Here is an 18,693-nt window from a genome sequence, read left to right as displayed (position 1 = left end):
GGTGGGGTCTAGTGAGCCTCAAAGCAAAATTCATACTGTCCTTCTCTGATCTTATGCAGCTTCTTCTTAATCTTGTTCTAACTTTTTTTCACGGCAGTTGGAGTGACGTGGTCACTCTCTGACCTTCTCTTTCTTTTCTCTTCTCATCCACGCGCTTTCTGAGCTTTGAGTGATTCCTGCAGCAGTGGCTTCTGCTGAGACACTTGCTCGGGTTCCCAGTTGAGCTGTCTGGTCCCCTGAAGGCCCATTTCCCGGGGGCCGTGGCTGCAGGCCAGCCTCTGCCCGCCATCCTGCACTGTAGACAGGCTTGATCGCCACCTTTGCGTCGCCTCTGTCCCCACGGGGCTTTGTGCTGTGTCACTGACCTGTCCTGGTCTCCCCACCCCGGCCCCCTGTCACTAATAGGATGCATTGTAAGCGGCTGGCCAAGAGCCGGAGCTGGTTAGCTAGTCCACCCGACTCCTCCCCTCGAGCCCGGGTGAGAGAGCAGAATGGGGCTTGTGAGTCTGGTACTTCCACCGGGCAGCTGCGCTCAGCAAGCAGAGCCCGTGCCCCGCCCCAGCGCAGGTTTGGCCGTCCCTGTCCCATGTCCCCTGGGCTCTCACAGAAGGGGCCTGTCCTCGGCAGAATGTGCGGCCGCTGGTTCCGGCCCCAGGCTTCCATGGCCAGGCCTGCCCGCCCTGCTGTGAGGGGGCCTGCTCATGGGAGGGCGACAGGGGTCCCGAGTACCCCCGTCTCTGTGTGAAGGGAGACGGATCTTTCCAGAGCTTGTTTACAAGACAGCGGAACCGAAGGCTCCTTAGTGCTGTTTGCGGCCGGCTCGGGAGCACACCCCGGGAGCGTGCGTTTTCCACGAGGGGCGGCCGCCCTCTAGTCGTCACGCTGGCTCGCGGTTGCACTCACGCTGGCCCGGGCGTGAGACCGGCCGCGTGCAGGGAAGTACAGGGATGTGAGTGCGAGATTCCCATCCTGACGGGGCAGCTTCCCCAGGCCCTGGGAACCCCACCGGTGCCCCTGTCCCTCTGCTTGCCCTGTGGGTCACCTGGCCCTGACTCCCAGCGCCCCCTGACCTCAGGTGGGCTCACCTGGTGCTCCCGGTTGTGCCTGCGGCCCAGCCAGCCGCGATCTGTGCCGAGCATCCTTGTCGGGGGCTGTCAGCATCCGTGCTGGACTCTGCGCGGCTGCAGGACCGGGTCTGGTCTTGTTCCATGCTCTGCCCTGTACCTGGGACGACGGGGCCACGGTGTGGGCGTGCACTGTTCTTGGGCCGATCGCAAGTTCTAGAGAAGACAGCTTGGTGAGGTCCGGCCAGCCCCGCGGGCGGGTGTGGAGGACACACCCGCAGGTGAGTGAGGTCTGTGCTGGCCCCGCAGAGCTGAGCGGCGCCGACCTGAAGGACTGTGTGAGCAACCACAGCCTGAGCAGCAATGCCAGCCTCCCCAGCGTGCAGAGCTGCCGGCGCCTGCGCGAGCGGAGGGTTGCCAGCTGGGCCGTGTCCTTCGAGCGTCTTCTGCAGGACCCACTGGGCGTGCGATACTTCTCCGTGAGTATGATGGGTGATGGCCCTTCCTCGGGCAGGACCCGGGCCCGCTCTGGTTCAGACCCCGGGTCGGGGCAGGGCCTGTGTCTCCTCCCGCCCTGCACCTGCCCTAGGCACTTGAGGCCAAGGGGGCGGGGCTTCTTGTAAATGCTGGGAAGGGCTACCTGTCAGCAAGGGCAGCTGTTAGGAAGGGGTGCTCGGCTCCTGAGGAAGCGGCTGTGTACGCCAAAGTGGTCCTCAGCGTGGGCAGCTTTTCAATTCATCTTTCGGGGGAATTCTGGAGACGCGCTTGTGACCTCTGGTTTCGGTGAAAGGCGGTAATGAGAAAAAAGTGGGAATGAAGGAATCGGCAGAGGTCGAGAGGAGGGAGGGCCCTCAGCCATTACCAGTTCGCCCTTTTCTGAGGGCTGTGTGAAGGCTGATTGACGGTGTTTTTCTTAGGATTTTCTAAGGAAAGAGTTCAGTGAAGAAAACATTTTATTCTGGCAGGCCTGCGAGTATTTTAGTCATGTTCCTGCCCACGACAGAAAAGAGGTATGTTTCTTCAGGCGGGGAGCGGGGGTGGCCGAGGGCAGGGTGACTCCATCACAGCTTCACACCCAGCGCACTTTGAAAAGTCCACGTAAAAGTATCTTCACACCATGAAAAAGTTTCTTTTTCAGACTAAGTTTCTTAATATATATGGTATTTAACTTTGCCTGAACAGAACTTGCAGAAATGCCTTCGGCCGTAGAGCCTTCATCAGCAGACGTGCTGCTGCTCAGCGTGCTGAGGGGGTGCAGGAGCAGATTCTGGGTGGAAGAGCGCCCTGAGAATACCCGTCCGCCCCGCTCGCCCTCGCGGCCCCGGGTGACGGCGAGCCCTGGCTGGAGGCCGTGCGGCCTGTGGTCCCCTCAGAGGAGGCATCTTGTCTCCTCGCCACACTCAGTGCCGCCCCGACCTCGCCCCCCACCCCCACCCCGCCGCACCACCCCTGCTGCCCCCTGCTGCAGCACGGCCGGGCCTTTGGGACGTTCAGATTGCCCTTTGAGAAAATTGGGAGGGGAGCTGATTTATTGAAGAGTTTCATACTGGCTGGAACTTTTATCTGTAACTCCAGCAGGAAGTATCTATTGGGCCCCAAGAGAATGTACCTCCAGTGCCTGGAGCTGTGCCGGGCATTTGGAGTACAGCCGTGAAACAGGCAGAACACACGTGCTGTTTGTGGTCTGTGTGTCCGCTCATACACGTGTCCCGGCAGCTCTCCTACAGGGCCCGTGAGATCTTCAGTAAGTTTCTGAGCAGCAAAGCGACCACTCCGGTCAACATCGACAGCCAGGCCCAGCTGGCGGACGACATCCTCCGTGCCCCCCACCCCGACATGTTCAAGGAGCAGCAGCTTCAGGTGACTCCCGGGGCGGGGAGGGGACTCGGGTCCCAGAGAGAAGCCCCCCCGCGGGCGCCAGGCTGACAGGAGAGTGGGCTTCCGTCCCAGAGCCAGGGTTCAGTCAGGCCGTGAAGCAGGAGGTCCCTGTCTGGTGACACTTCTCCAAGTGCCTGTGTGTGAGGTCGCAGGTTTGTGGGCAGTGGCGTCTGTAGAGGAAGACAGATGGTTGGATTTTTTTTTCAGCTTTAGGACATCTCTGTGATAAAAAGCGTGCATGGGCCCTAATGATTTTTACCAGAGGTTACTTCTGTTGCCGAGTCATATGAGTACTGTTAATAATTAAGACAAAACAAAACAAAACAAAACAAAACAAAACAGTATTTTCAGGGCAGTTCTCACTTCCTTTAGGTTTCCAGTTGCTTTTGGTTTCATTCTGATTTAAGGAAGTTAAGATGCCCCAGTATGGCCGCTAGTTGTGCTGAGCCCACCCGCGATGCTGGCTTTGACAGGCTGTTGGAATTGGCTGATTGTAAGCGTGATAAATCAGGGCTGGTGTATTATGGGAAAGAAACCAGACATAAAGGACCCCGGAAAATAACTCTGGGGAGAGAGTGGGCTTTCAGAATGGGCCCGGCTGGCGTGTGCGGGCCCCGTGTGACTCTGCACCACGGGCTGGGTGTCTGGCCCCGTCTGGGACTGGACCCTGGACCGCAGCTGCGTTTTTCCCGCAGATCTTCAACCTGATGAAGTTCGACAGCTACACGCGCTTCCTGAAGTCCCAGCTGTACCAAGAGTGCATCCTGGCCGAGGTGGAGGGCCGCTCGCTGCCCGACGCACAGCAGGTCCCCAGCAGCCCTGCCTCCAAGCACAGCGTCGGCTCGGACCATTCAAACGTGTCCACGCCAAAGAAGGTGCCCCGCTCCGTCGCGCTGGTCTCACCCGATGAGGGCTGTTCTGGGAAAGGGACAGCAGATGCCATGCTGGTTTATCCCTTAACTCACGGGGAGTGACGGACCTCTTGGGCTTGGACCTTCAGATGCATCTTGTCTGAGGCTCCAGTCTGGGTGGGAGGCTGCAGCTGCTGTCTTGGGGGGGCCGTTGGGGCTGCATCTCTGGCCTCGAAGGCCTGACCCCTCCCGTGGAGAACGGGCCTAGGCAGCCCCCTCCGGCCTCCTTTCTCATCCAGGGTGGTGGTAAATTAACCGTGTTTTCCGTTTGATGGCAGCTGAGTGGAAAATCAAAATCAGGACGCTCCCTGAATGAGGAGCTGGGGGACGAGGACAGTGAGAAGAAGCGGAAAGGCGCGTTTTTCTCTTGGTCCAGGACCAGGAGCACTGGGCGCTCCCAGAAGAAGAAGGACCACAGCGACCGTCCAAACGGTTGGTGGTTTGTGGTGTGCAGGCGGGGTCGGGGTGAGGCTGTCGCGGGGACGAGTGAGGGGGTGTGGGCCGCGCCCCCAGGGCGGCTCGTGCCTCTTCGGTGGCCTGTGGGGCAGGACGGCCGGGAAGCAGGGCGTGGTGCGTCCCAGCCCCAGGCCTGGGCGCCCGGGGGCCCCCAGTGGCGGCCGCTCTCCCCCACTCCTGCTCCAGCAGTAATAGGCGCTCTGGGCAGAAAATCTGGGAAACACAACCAGGTAAAAAGAAGAAAATGCGGAGTCCTGCCCTCTGTCCACCCAGACAGCTTCTTGCCTGCCGAAGTCTTTGGGGTTTTTTCTTGTTTTTCTGCCACGTGCAGGGGTGCACGAGCCTTTTTAAGTCTGTAAAGACAATGTGATATGGTAGTTTGAGCGTCGAGCGTCCCCAAATCACACTCTTTCCTGCGAGCCTGGAGGTGGCCGTGCTGGAGGTCTCCTCCCTTGGTGTCCTTCGTGTGTGTGGCCGAGAAGGCGGTGCGAGGCGCGGGCTCAGCCCCAGCCCGGGGAGGGGCCTCGGGGGCCCTTTGCTGGTTGCAGACGCTGGCTGGGCTGGCGCAGGGAAGGGGTGGGCAGAGAGAGGTGGCGGCACTCACTGCAGGCGCGGGAAGCCTAAGTGGGGGGCAGCAGCTGGAAAGAGCTTCTTCCCTAGAGATTCAAGAGGGTGATTATTTCCCAAGGAGTAACCTGCAGCCTCCAGGCCTGGGCCGCCAGGTTTAAACCGGGCGGTTTATCGAAGGGTCTCGGACAGGAGGCCTGAGGAGGAGGTGGGAGGTGGCGGTTTGTAGAGTTTATACCTCCTCTCCCCCTGGGAGCAGACTGCACGGTAGGGCTCGTGCCCATCTTACAGAAGGCGGCTCAAGGCTGGGGGCTTGGTGCCGGTGCCCTCCCGCTCCGGGGTCATGCTGTGGGCTGTCAGTGCAGGTGTTCTTCCACAGGGAAGGCAGGCAGGACTGGGGGACGGGAGCGGGGCATAGGGACCAGGGACCCCCCCGAGGACCAGGAGACAGGGGAGCAACTGCCTCTTTATGTCTGTGCCCCTGAGCAGGGCCCCAGGAGGCTGGGGTCCCCATACGTAGCAGATCTTTAGAGACTGTCTGGAAAGGGCTTTAAATCCTGACTCCAGGGCACTCCCCAGGATTTCTGACCTGGTCGCCTGGCCATCTGTTGCTTTTGAAAGATGGGCTGGAAGTTTGGAGGGTCAGTGGGACCTGGGAGCTGCCGTCTAATCAGGCCCCCCCGCGTGGCCCCCAGGCCCCCTGCACAGCAGCGTGACTGGCGGGTGGGCCCTGCTGGAGCAGAGTTGTCGTGATGTTGGGATTGCAATGGGAACACCTGGTGACAAGGGACGCAGTGACTGTGGGCTCACTTTGCACTCGTGGGAGATGGGAAATGAGCTGCAGATAGCGGTGCTGTGGCCGCTGTCCTGTTTACTGCCCTCCTCTTGGGCCCAGAAGCCATGTGCTGAGATAACAATTCCAGATGAAGTGAAGTGCAGGGCGGCCCTGCACCAGAGCACCCACTCGTGTTTTGAGCTGCTGCGGCTGTGGGCCGAGCGGACAGCAGGTTTGGGCGGCGCTCCCAGCCCCCTGACTCCAGCTGTGGGCCAAGTGGTGGGTCTGGGAGGTGAGGCCGTGCAGGGGCCTTTCCAAGCCTGGCTTCTGTCCTCTGTGTAAGTGTGCTCAGCCTGATGGGGTGGGGGTTGGGAGCCGTGACCACATGCATGGGTTTTTGTGTTAAGTGAGCACAGGTGAAGTGGGTGCTGTTCGCCCTTCTGAACGACCCTTTCCCCTTCTAGACCCCCTGCACGCCAATGGAGGCCTGGGCCGCAGGGAGTCACAGGGCTCCGTGTCCTCTGCCGGGAGCCTGGACCTGGTGAGTCCCTGAGGCCACAGCTGATTCACTGGGCCCGCCAGCCTCTGGGCACGAGAGCCGTGTCCCTCACGAATGTGGGGTCTGGGGCTCCACCCAGGCTCTTCCCTACTGGGGTTCGTGGGATCCGAGAGGAGCCGTTTGATAGATGGGAAGGGGTGCCCCCTGAGTCCTAAAAATACTTCTGGGGCTATTTTTGAGATCTTTTGTTCTCATTCAGTCGCTGTCTCTTTGGACGCCCACCAGGAGCCAGCAGGTGCTCCATCTTTGTCTCAGCATTTGAACACCCATCAGCTCGACGCCCCAGGGTCTGCTTCTGCGAGTCCTCCCCCAGCCTGGCCCCTGCCTGTGGGGGAGCCCAGATCCTGGCCTGCCCTGTGCCCTCTCCTCGCACCCTTCTAAACTGCTCGTCTGGTCCCAATTTCTAACTAGGTGGAGGAAGTGGGGAGACGTTGGGCTGACCGGCTAGCTGGTTAGCTGTTGTCTGATACCAATTTTGGAAAACCTTACTGCCGCCAGCATCCTGGTCACTGGAAATTGCCAAGCAGTAATTAATGTGGAATATTATTTCCCCAAATAACAGTTAAGGCTGGACGAGCTTACCATGTGTCAGTTAGCTACTGCTGCCTAACAAACTACCCCAAAGCTCAGCGGCTAAAAACAAAGAACATTTATGACTGTACTTGCGTCTGTGGAAAGAGGAGATTTGGGGCCATTTTGCAGTGAATCTACCACCACAGACTAGTTTTCCAAAGTACCATTTGGGTGAAAGATTTTCAGACCATAGGAAGTGACAGCCAGGGCAAGCTGTATGTCAGCAGGATGTGGCAGGGAGCTATTTCTAGCGGGGAAAGGATGCTGTAACTCGAGACCCAGAGGAGGCATCGGGAGAGACCCAAAGGTTTGCATAGGGAGTGCGGCCACGGGCTGGCCCCGCGGTCCAGCTCCTGCCCACCTGGAGCCCTGCCTGGGGTGAGGCTGGGGAGGTGCCTTAGGAGCTGTCCTCCAGCCCCTGACTCAGTCCACCAGCAATGCAGACAGTCAGGTCACAGGTGCTGCTGTCTGGCAAGGCTTGGTCCCTGGTGCTCCCGAACAGCTGCCTCTCCCGCCTCATCTGCTCCCCATCCTGCAGGTGTGTTCCTGCCTCTGAGCCTCTGAGGGCCGCATCTCCCCTCTCCCAGCCCCTCCCTCAGGCTGACCATCCTTCTTGGGAAGGCCTCCGGTCCCAAGAGGTCAGACAGAAGGATCCAGAAAGATGACCAGAAGCAGCAGAGGGTGGGCCTCAGGCCCTCAGGGTGCGGTCCAGCCTGCCTCCTGGGTGCCTGGCCCCACAGACTGAGAGGTGGGCGGAGGCAGCCCACGGTGACCGTGTGGCCTCAGTGGGCTCCACAGGGTGACTCCACGTGCTTGTGCGTCAGGGAGGCCGAGACCAGACCTGAGAACAGCAGTGTGAGGGGCCCTCCCTGTTCTGAGCAGGGAAGCCGGTTAAGTGCAGCCCTTAGTGTTTAGACCAAGAGACTGGAGAGAGAAACTGTAAGTATGGGCCTGGAGTTGAGAGAGAGAGGGAATTGCTGTCCCTGGTGTTAACCCAGAAGCTCCACGGGATTCTGAATTCCCAGAGCCGGGTGTGGGTGTGGACGGGGAGGCACACTGGGGGCCTCCCCAGGTGTCTGGAAGCTACCATAGCCTCCCCAGGCGCCTTGGCACTTCATTTCTTCTGACCCTGCACCCGCCACCTCTCTCCCTGCCCCCCAGCCAGAGGCCTGCAGGACCCTGGGGCCCGAGAGGGACAAGGCCACCAAGCACTGCAGCATCCAGCTGCCCGATGGGACGTCTTGCATGGTGCCCATCAGGGCAGGGCTCTCCATCAAAGAGGTCCTGTCCGGGCTCTGCGAGCGACAGGGAATCAACGGGGCCGCTGTGGACCTCTTCCTGGTGGGCGGAGACAAGGTAAGGCTGCGTAGACCTGGGCCTCTCCTGCCCGGGGTCCTGCCCATGGGAGAGCCTGCCGATGGGATGGGAGGACCGGCTAGTCTGTTTGTTTTAGTAAATCTGCTGGGCCGGACTCTGCGCTCCTCCTCTGAGCAGTGCGCCTGCCGGAGGCCATCTGGGGGGTGGGGGGTGGGTCGTGCTGTGTGGGGCCCTCTGCGGACGAGCAGTGGACGGCTGGGGAGCCTTCTCTCGCCCTGGGCCGGTAGGGCTGTTCCGTGCAGCTGTCTGCGCTGCACACTGTGGGTGCGGGGGGCACCTTGGCTCCCCTGATGTCCCTCTCTGTTCCTTCACGTGTCCCAAAGCCTCTGGTGCTGCATCAGGACAGCAGTATCTTGGAGTCCAGGGACCTGCGCCTAGAAAAACGCACTTTATTTCGGTAAGAAAAATGCAACTGTCATTTCTGTGAGGTTTCCAGAGCCACACGGCTGCTTCTGGTGACCCCTCCACGGGCCTCTGCTCTGCTGGAAGGGGCTGCCGGCGCCCTCGTCCTGAGCTCGGTGGGAGGCAGCCGCTCACAGCCCCGGGGGCCAGAGGGGCACTCTCCCTGCCCGTGTATGACCAGGGTGGCGGGCAGGCTGGATGCGGAGCTCGGGCCGTCCCGTGGGGAGGGGCCCGCTCTTGGCCTGTGTGGCCGCCCCAGCTCAGCCCCACCAGGCCTTGGAGAAAACCCTGCAGGCTCTCTTCTCGTGCAGAACCTGGGGCCGACTCGGGGACCCCAGGCGTGCCACGCAGCTCTGCTCTCAAGACGTAATGTCTGTGAGACAGTTGTCGTAGGTCCGTAGCAGATGTGCCCATTTCTCCCCTCCCACCAGGCTGGATCTGGTGCCGATTAACCGGTCCGTGGGACTCAAGGCCAAGCCCAGCAAGCCCGTCACGGAGGTGCTGAGGCCCGTGGCAGCCAAGTACGGTCTGCGCCTGAGCGAGCTGGTGGCCCGGCTGGTGAGTGACGCAAGGCCTGCCGTGCTGCTCAGCTGCCCGGCTCAGCTGCAGCTCGGTGCTGCCTGCGGGGACCCAGTGTGCCCCCAGGTGTCCACAAAGTGAGCTGTGACCAGTGGGACCAAGGACACACCCGGGGCCTGTCAGCAGCCCTCCTTCTGGCAGGCCCGGTGGGAGGCGGCCCCGTGGCCCCCTGCTCCCATGCCCTTCGGTGGAGATGCTTGTTGTTTATTCATGCCTTGGTGGTTCCCACTGGGGTTTGGGTTGATACCTAAGATTTGGGGCTTTTGGCCCAGGGAAACAAAGAGGAGAAACAAATACATGAAAACTCTCCAACCTCTCACCATTTGCAAATCTGAGCTGATGGCGGAGCGCGGTGGCGCCTGCCCCACCTGCCCAACCCACTGTCGGGCCCCCGCTGGGGTCTGTCACGCTTCCAGCCTCCACGCCGCAGAGCTAGTGCTCTCCAGCATTGCCACGCCAGGCCCCCGTCATCACTCATTACTCGGTGAATGAGTTCAGAGGGGACAAGACCAGAGTCCCTGTCCCTGCAACCAGAGGGGGTCCGCAGGGAGACGCCTAGAGCCAGCAGGCTCGGAGAGCTGGGACCCGTGTCTGCTGGTCCCTGCTGGGTCCCGGCACGTGATACACATTTGTTGTGAAACGTGGTGATTTATGACACACTTGCCTGTGTTCTTTCTTTGGAAAATATACTTTATCAGAGCTATGATTTCGAGTAGTTTTAGGATTTTAATTTTCTCTGAAATGGGCTCCAGAATTGTTCAAGAGCTTTGACGTGAGTGAGAGGGCTGTGCTCAGCTGTTTTTGGACACCCCGAGAGTGACCTGAAGCCCCCTCCCAGCTCATTGGGGCTGGGGGTGGGGGTGCCGTCCTAGAGTCCAGAGTGTCCCGGACAGAGAGGGACGCATTCCCTACTCTGATCATGTCAGATCGCAAGCGATCCCCCAACCCCCGGGGCCTGTTTCCCTATCTGAAAAGGGGGGTGGGTCATGGACACATGCTCTGTGGTCACGTAGGAGTGTCCGGTCCTGAAGGCTGGCTGGTGAAGCCTGACCCGGAAGAGCAGTCCAGCCACCTGGGGGCTCGGGGCTGGGGAACTGGCGAGGGCAGTGTGGAGGGTCCTTGAGGTTGGGCTGTGAGGACGTGGCTCTCCTTGGACACACCTGCTGACCCTCTTCAGTGAACTGTGACCCCCCGAGGCCAGGAAGTCTGAGCGGGCAGTACCCTGCCAGCCTTGGTCTGGTCCTCACTCAGCCAGAGCCCCCACTGGGCATTTGGTCACCGTGTAGTTCTGACTTACAGGGAATTTTGGAGCCAAACCACAAGTTCAGATGCTTTTTTCAACATAGGCTGTGGACCTTGAACAGTAAGAGAGCCTCCCCAGGAGAGGAGGGCAGGACCCTGGGCCTCGGGCCCACCTGCTTCCCACCCACAGGGAGGCACCTGCCCCCGCACTCGCCTCCTGGCATGTTGAAGGCCACGGAGGGCTTCAGGGCCACCGCATCCAGGTGGGGAGTCGTGCTGAGACTTGGGCCACCTTCACTGACAACCCCAGGCTTGTGGACGCAGGTGTTTGTAGCACCTGCCACGTGTCTTTCACCCCCGGACCTTCGACGTGGCCGAGTGCAGCCAATGGCCGTCACTCGAGTGGCAGTCTGGTCCCCGCGGGTTTCTAGGGCCAGCATTCCAGGCAGGCCAGCCAGCGCTGGTTGTTCCATGTCAGGAGTCTGCAGCCAGCCCAGGACTTGGGGTCACCTGGTGTGTGATTCCATTAAGTCTGGGGAGGTCTTGCTGTCAGCAGATGGACCACATACGGTTGTTCTGGAAAGTTCCAGCTGGGTGGTTACTCATTGTACCTTCTCTGCCTCTAGAATGGAGAGAAGGAGCCCCTGGACCTGGGAGCCCCCATCTCAAGTCTGGACGGACAGCGGGTCATCTTGGAGGAGAAGGACCCCTCCCGAGGGAAAGGTGAGCAGGGTCATGCTGCCGGGCCCCTGGACTCTGCCTCCGGGGAAGCGCCCGCTCCTGCCCTGAGCTCTCAGAGCGACAGCCCAGGCGGTGCTGCTGGGGTTTAGCGTCTCTCGGGCCTGGCGACCCCCTGCCAGGGCCGAGCTCAACCCTAGGTGCCTAGACGAGTCCAGGCCCTGACTTTGGGCAGGAGGCACTGGGACCAGGAGCGCGAGGGCCTCGTGCTGGGGCCTCCTGAGGGTGTCTTCTCAATCGTAAGGAGGGGCGACAGGCCCTGAGGAACCCCCGGGGCTGCTCCTGGGTTCCAGCGTGCCTGGTTCCTGGGAGGCCTCATCATCCCTCTGCTCCAGGGACAGGGGACCCCAGGGCAGTGCTGCCCGGCCTCGGCCCAGCAGTAGCTGAGGTGGGAGCCTGGGTGGTGATGGAGGTCCCATTGTGCCTTGTGTGTGGAATCAGGTGGTTTCCAGAGCCCTTTCCCGCACGCTGCCTCAGCCATGACAGCGCTGCCCCGGGGACATGGCGGTCCCTACAGCCCAGAGCCTGGCCTTGGGGCAGCAGCCTGGCAGCTGGGGCTCAGTCAGGCCCTGCAGCCTCGGGACCTGCACCTCTCGGAGCGCTCAGCCACTCCCAGGTGGAGGGTGGCGGGGGCATGTCTCCTGGAGAGAGCTTTCTGGAGCTTGCTGAGTGAGGCGAGGAGGTGGCCGTGTCAGGGCTGCTGGGGGCCACGTTGGGCTGCCCCCTCCCTTTCCCAGGCTTTGGCCCAGCGAGCTGGCTCAGCCCTAAAATGGGGCACCAGTCACCTGCCTCCATCCCTGCTGGTGACCCAGACCGTGGTGGTCCCTCTGCCCTCGGGGCTCCAGTGCCTGCTGCTCCTGCCCCTCTGGGCCCATCTGGGTTCTGGAGAAGGCCGTGCGCTCTCCCCCAGGCCTGGTAGCCACCACAGAGGGTGAGCGGCCCGCACAGGGCGCAGGTGCTCAGTGCCTCTCTCGGGCCTGACGCGGCTGGACCTTCTGGCCTGTTTGTGCACAGGTGAGTCTGACGGCGCAGCTGCAGGCCCGTGCAGGCAGCAATTGTGACGCCGCTCGTAGGCAGGAGAGCTGTGATTCCGCCAGGCCTCTCTGGGCCAGAGAGTCGTCTGTGGACCGTGAGGGCCACTGGGGCCGGCCTGCGGCCCCTACTCGGGGCAATGGCTATATTTGAAAATACTAGTGTGAAACTCGTCTACTTTCTAAAGACATTCGAGCCAAACAGTATCCAAACGAGCTTCCATTCAGCTCATGACCACAAAGGCCCAGTAAACCTGCAAACCACGAGCCCTCTCCACGTCACCCTTGCTCCGTTCCTGCCAGACGTGGCAGGCGGACGAGGGCCCCGCGTGTGGCGTTTGGGCCTACTCGTCCATGTAGATAAGGGGCCGGTATCTCACACTTGGGCTTCTGTCCAGCTTTTCTCTCAAAGACATAGAAACCTAATTATGTTCAGTGTCGAGACAGATTTGCACTCACCGCAGTTAGAAAGCTTATCTCACTGTGTTCAGTGTCCACAGATAAACAGAAAAGTGCGCCAGCCAAACAGAGCACATCCGTCAGCACCAGTTCCAGAAGCCAGTCGGCTACGGTAACTGCCCTCTTCCCGCCCCCTCGCCCCTCCCCTGCGACGCGATGCTCGGGGCGGGTGGCCCGCCAGCCCCGCGAGCCCGCGGCCCCAGTGGCCCCCTGCGCCTCTGGTCGGGTTGGGCTCGCATCCCGGGCGGTGGGCCGGACGGGGGGTCTTCTCGTGGTCCCTTCATGCCGCCTCTGCCCACTGGCCTGGGGGGCGCCGGGGGGGGGTGCCTGATGTGCTGTTCTTTTGTAACCTTCATCGTTGTGGCTGACTTTTCTGCAACACATTTTAAGTCCAAATCAATGCAATCTACGTTTCAAAGCCTTTTGTTATATCACTGATGAACTGTGTGTTGTCATGTGTCTGAAATGTGAGTAGAACTTTGACTTTCCTTCTGACGCAGGGAGAGGAGAGAACACTAGGCAAGTCTAATTCTATTAAAATAAAAGGAGAAAATGGGAAGAATGCTAGGGATCCCCGGCTTTCAAAGAGAGAAGAATCTATTGCAAAGATTGGGAAAAAAAAATTTCAGAAAATTAATTTGGACGAAGCAGAGGGTAGGTGTACTTTCTAAAACTTCCACATTTTTAGTGAATGCAATGTCAGGTTTCCATGTGATCGTTGGAACTTGCCCTGTGTTACTGACATCAGGGTGGCTGTGATCCCTGTCACGCTGAGAATTTGTCCCCCATCAGTCTTCAGTTGTCAGTGTGACTTTACGAGGACTCCAGTTTTCAGGCTGAGAGCCAGGCCCCTTAGGAGTCAGGAGTCCCGTGTGGGCCCTCCGTCTGTCTCCTCCCCACAGCCAGGTCCTTGGCTCAGAGGGAGGCTCGGGGATCAGGGTCCTTGTCTCTGAGAGTCCTCACCAGGAGGTGGCAGGCAGGAGGGCCCAGGGCTGGCTGTCTTCTGCTGGCCAGAGGCCCAGGGGAAAGGCTGTGTTAGCCTGTGGGTTGGCCGCCTGCGCTTCTCCCCTGCCCGCAGGGGAGGAAGGATGCACCGGGAGACGGAGAGGGAGGGTGCTGGAAACTTCCTTTGCTTCTGAAAGCTTACAACAAAGACAAGCTTGAGAACTGACTCGAAACTGAGCTGTTCCTGTGACCTGAGCTTTGGCCCAGGGAGCACATCCTGGTCTGCTGGGCTGTCACGGTTCCCTGTGACGGCCAACATCAGGCGGGAGTAACGCACACAGCTGTCTGCAGTTGGCGCCTTTCTGAAAGCCAGCGAGATTTGAGATTTTTAAACTCCTTGTTCAGAAGCTAAGATTGTCATTAAAGACTAGAGAAAACTCAGTGTAGACACCATCGACTTTGCATGGTGAACTCGAGTTACGACTGGGAATCCGCCCAGGTGGGAAAAAGAAGAGCTCTGGAAGCCAGCAAAGCAGGAGCTATAGAGCAGGCCGCCCGGGGCCGCCCGGGAGGGGCCTGGGGCCGTGGGGCCCCCAGCGTGGACAGAGGGGCCCGGCCTTCAGGGCTGGGCGCCACTCTCAGGCCCCATCTGGACCACCCTCTTCTGAAGGGTGGTGACCCCCAGAGGCCCCCGGTTCGTGGTGACACAACCCGTGCATCCTTCACATTGGCCAAGGCTGGTTCACCAGCTCCGGGCGCCAGGCTGGGGCACGTCCTGGGTCTTTCAGGCCGTAGTGTCTGGCCAGTGGCCTCTGTAATCCTCAGAAGAGAGCCAGGAATTGTGTGGCACCAGAGATGTGCTGCTGAAACCCGTCGGCGCAGGGTTGGTCCAGTCAGGCTGGGTTTTCAGTCTGGGCTTCAGGCAGCTTGACTTCAGGGAGGAGCAGAGAGAGTGTCCCTGCAGCCCTGCGGGTACAGACAGGAGTGAGGAGGCCTGGGCAGCGGGATGGAGCTTTCCAGACGTGCATTTGGCTGCATGTGCCAGACGGTAGACTCTCTAAAACTTAGTCAATGTGGGTTTTCTTCTGTAGAGTTTTTTGAGCTCATTTCCAAAGCTCAGAGCAACAGAGCAGACGACCAGCGCGGGCTGCTGAGGAAGGAGGACCTGGTGCTGCCCGAGTTCCTGCGTCTGCCCCCCAGCCCTACGGAGCTCACCCCATCCTTGGCCTCCGCCAAGGCCTTCGGCCAGAGACCCACAACAGGCCACGGCAAGGAGAGGGCTCCCAGGCCCCGAGAGCCGCAGGGGCCCGCCTGGGACTGCCGAGAAAGCCCGGCCACCAGCCCTGGCTCGGCGGACAGCGCGCCCTTCTGTGCCCCCGGGACCCCCAGCCCCCCGGCGCAGGAAGCAGAGGCCAGGGACGTCCAGACCGTGGAGGGCGAGCATGTGGCTGACCTGACGCTCACGGGGGAGGGAGACATCAACAGCCCCAACAGCACCTTCCTGCCACCACCCCCTGCCCCGCGGAACTCGGCGGGGCCTCCGAGACCAGGTACCTCCCAGTGTGACACCCCTGAGCCCCTGTGACTCCGCTGCTCCCTGCCCGCCTGGTGTCACCCACCCCGTGTTGTCCACCCTGTGTTGTCCACCCAGTTTCCAATAAAAAAGAAACAGCTGTGGTAAGTTAGCCCTTGGCCCCAAAAGCTCTCGGGAGGCTTCACGTGGCCTCTTCCCCGGTTACTGTTTGTCGTGGCTGCATCTGCCTTTTCTGAAGGGACTCGGCAGCTGCTGAGGTTCGAGTGTGGGCGGGGTGGGCGCTGAGGGGCCCGGAGGGGGCATCCCACCGTGGGGCGGGGCTCGAGGCGGCGCCCACAGCGGGCACAGTGGCACTGTCTCTGCTGCCCCCTCCTCAGTCCTGGGCCCGGGAGCACCAGCAAGCGAGGCCCTGGGAACTTCTGCGCGCGCGCGCCGCTTTAAGTTCCCGATGGCTGCTGGCGCTTCCGGCGTTTTGATCTCAAGCCTGAAAGAGTGTTTGTCTGGAGCAAGAGCGTGAAGCCCCACGTGAATGGCAGCGCGAGGACTGGCCTACGGTCCGTCCACAGGGAGGGCTGGCCGCCCTCCGCCTGCCGGTCAGACAGCATGCGTGCCCAGGCACCGGGGCCCCATGGGGTTCCCTGACCCGGCCAGTCACAGGTGTCCCTCCAGGTGGAAGCGGGAACTTAGCGTGAGAAGGCAGGCAGCACGGCTGGCGGCGGAGCCATTCCCCAGAAGCACGAGTGTTGGCAGGTGAAGCGGGGCCCCGGCCTCCTGGAAGGGGCTTGAGGCCACCGCCGGTGTCCCCGCGTCCCTGGTCCCGCGATGTAGGCGAGGAGCCTTGTCCACGTGCGTGTCCACAGGGCCCTGGAGGCTGCCGGTGTCCCCGGCGTGCCCCGTGATGCGCGGACGCTCTAGGTCATGAACCGCTGTTGGGGGTGGCGGGAAGGCCCCGGTCAGGATGCCGCCGGCACTCAGAGTCCTGCCCCAGGGCTAGGTCTTGTCAGACCTGCAGCTGCGTCTCCGTGGGGACCCAAGGCGGTGCTGGTCCCCGCACGGTCGTACGCACGTGCGCAGTGCCGCGTGGGGCGGGTGCCTTCCCGGTGGGATGGCGCGCGGATGCGGAGTCCCGCGCGCGTCGCCCCGCACGGCCTGCGCCGCAGCCTGGCTGTCTTGTCCTGCTCTTCTTTGTAGACGCCTGTGTGTAGTTTTCACCTGTGTTTGAACTCTGTTCTTCCCGGAGAAATAAACTCTAGATCTCATCACTGGACTGGTTTAAAACTCTTTCCTTTCTCATTTGAAACTTTGTTTCCACTTTAGAAAAGCAGTAAGTGTATCTTAATCCAGAGAAAGTATTGCACGTTTTTTATGTATGGGAGTCACTGGGTTTACATGAATACACTGGCTTTCAGAGATCTACCATTCACTCAGCAAACGTTCCCGAGCCCCTCACGTGGGCCCCACGGGAGGCCCCCGCCCCAAGAGCCGGCTTCGGCATCGGGCCTCCAGGCAGAGGAAGGGGTGCCAGGAGGGGGTGGGTGAGGCAGCCAGGCTGGATTCTCCTGGCTCGTTCGCCGTGAACCCAGGGCCGAGGTGTGCTGGCTGCCTGCTGTAGGCCTTCCCTCAGCCCCACCCAGCTCCTCCGGGTCCACGTTCTGCTCTGAGTGTGTCGGGCCCACACTGTTCACCCAGGGTGGGCTCAGCCTTCCCCCTGCATGCCCATCTGCATGGGCAGTGTGCCTGCGGGTCCCTGTCTTTCCCAAGTGCGTCGCTCTCCGTGTACTAGTCTCTGTGGGGTGGAAACCCGGAGCCCTGAGGGCTCCTCCTGACCACTGACAGGGACCAGTTCCACAGCCACCACCAACCCCCAGCCCCCAAGGAGGTGGGGACCCTGGACACTTGGCTCCCAGCTGTCCCGAGCAGGGAGGACGGAGAGGCACTTGGGCACAGGCCAGTGAGGCAGGTGCCAAGGAGCCATGAGGGCCTGTGATCTGCCCAGTGTCCCCCTGGAGCTGGGAAGAGCCTGGGCCACGTGTCCTTCTGTGCAGCATCTGCTCGTCCCACAAGGCCCCTGGGGGACAGCCTCCTTGTCGGCCTTGCCAGATGGATCCCCCGCTGGTCCATGAGCCCCACATCCACATTGTGACATGGGAACCACACCCAAGGTTCCTAGTCCCAGTGAAGAGCCTGCTCGTACCCCCCGGGCCAGCTTCCGTATTCTTGGGGCCAGAAGGCGGGTTTCACCCGGAGTTACTCTCGCCAGTTCCAGCTGCCATGAACTGTTGCCCAGCAGCGTGGTGGCCGCCATGGCCCCTCCATCCCGTGTCATGGTGCCGTTGGGTCCCCAGGCTCCCCACCCCAGGCTCCCCACCCCAGGCTGCCAGCAGTGCGCCCCCACCCAGGGAGGGTGTCCCTTGGAGTCGTGCTGCCTGCCCACCTGGCCCTTAGTCCCCAGCACCCACGTACGAAAAGGACCGTCAGCGCCCGGTGTGGCTGAAAGATGGTGGTCTTCAGAGGGACACGCGGCCCCGGCATGGAGCCTGTACTGTAGGACGCGCCTTCCCTGCAGGGGATTTGGTCCGAATTCCCAGCCACCTTCTGACCTGTTTGGTTTCCAACAAAACTCTGAGAGTTGGTGAGCGTGCTCTGGCAGTTCCCGTCTTGGGGAGGACCGGCTGGGACCTCGGGTCCTGGCAGAGCGAGAGTCAGGTTCTGAGTCAGTGTCCCCGGCTGTGCAGAGGGCGGTGCTCGCCCAGTGGGAGGAGGTGCCTGTGCCCACAGCAAGGCTGTGGGAGTCGCCCCCAAACGGCACTTCTCCCTAGTGAGGAAGGCACATCTGTTGAACAGGGTCGTGGGTGAAGGTGTCCAGAGCCAGCCGAGGAGTGGTCTCCAGCGCTGACCGAAGCCCCCGGCCCAGCACCCGCTCCACCCCTAGGTGCTGTCGGGCCGGCAGGTCCTCGCCTTGGCTCCTGGGCTGAGCGCTCAGCTGTGACATGGGACCCTAGGGTGCGGGTCTTACCATGTGGGGTCTGGGAGAAGTCTGCTCCGGAGGGTGTCTGGAGCCCTTCCCTGGGCCCTAGGTTTGGAGAATTCTCTCCCTAACTGCCCCTTCCTCAGTCCAGTGGCTGGGCCCTCCATCCCTCCACCCCTCCACCGCCATCTCAGCCCCTCACCCAGGCACCTGGCTGTGCTGGCACTGGGGGCCTGGGTCCGGGTCCCGGCCCAGAGTCCCTCAGCCCCTCCAGGAGGCCAGACTCTCGGGGGGCCCACAGGCCAGCTGGGCTCCCTGCTCCCGTCCTCAGCTGGCCCTGTGGCTACCTCAGTGCCCGTCCAGCCCTCCCCCAGGAGCACTCGCAAGGGATCCGTCCTGGCCTGGGTCCCCTGGGGCCCAGCACGAGGAGATGCTGCTCACTGGGTGGGGCAGAAGTCAGCCAATTTGGGGGCCTCATGCCACACTGACAGTGTCCAGGGTCCCCAAAGATGTGTCCAGTTAGCAGAGCAGTGGGGAGCCCTCAGCCCACCTGGCAGCAGTTACGGTAGCTCTCCTGCTCACTCGCCCACAGCCCACCTGCCAGGGGTCACTGTAGCCTAGCAACCGGGTTTCCA

General features: G+C 61.4%; 1 protein-coding gene across 4 annotated transcripts in view; it reads left to right on the top strand.

Moving 5' to 3' along the window:
- Positions 1-16,349, top strand: part of RGS12 (regulator of G protein signaling 12) — a 105,978-nt gene extending 89,629 nt beyond the window's left edge. For 2 of the 4 annotated variants that reach the window (XM_064488533.1, XM_031438329.2), the window contains 13 exons: positions 1,374-1,543; positions 1,982-2,074; positions 2,781-2,924; positions 3,638-3,817; positions 4,132-4,285; positions 6,116-6,192; positions 7,945-8,139; positions 8,484-8,557; positions 8,994-9,120; positions 11,010-11,106; positions 12,644-12,723; positions 13,112-13,265; positions 14,648-16,349. In XM_064488533.1, the coding sequence (XP_064344603.1) occupies positions 1,374-1,543; positions 1,982-2,074; positions 2,781-2,924; positions 3,638-3,817; positions 4,132-4,285; positions 6,116-6,192; positions 7,945-8,139; positions 8,484-8,557; positions 8,994-9,120; positions 11,010-11,106; positions 12,644-12,723; positions 13,112-13,265; positions 14,648-15,141 (2,039 nt within the window). In that variant the 3' untranslated portion in view covers positions 15,142-16,349. The remainder of the gene's footprint in view (positions 1-1,373; positions 1,544-1,981; positions 2,075-2,780; positions 2,925-3,637; positions 3,818-4,131; positions 4,286-6,115; positions 6,193-7,944; positions 8,140-8,483; positions 8,558-8,993; positions 9,121-11,009; positions 11,107-12,643; positions 12,724-13,111; positions 13,266-14,647) is intronic. The other 2 variants (XM_064488536.1, XM_064488541.1) reach the window with 2 other exon arrangements.
- The last annotated feature ends 2,344 nt before the right edge of the window (positions 16,350-18,693 follow it).

The sequence above is a fragment of the Camelus dromedarius genome, chromosome 1, assembly GCF_036321535.1.
Source record: "Camelus dromedarius isolate mCamDro1 chromosome 1, mCamDro1.pat, whole genome shotgun sequence".
Lineage (NCBI taxonomy): Eukaryota > Metazoa > Chordata > Mammalia > Artiodactyla > Camelidae > Camelus > Camelus dromedarius.
The sequence above is the reverse complement of the archived record's forward strand: the minus strand, read 5'-3'. Positions and strand labels throughout refer to the sequence as shown.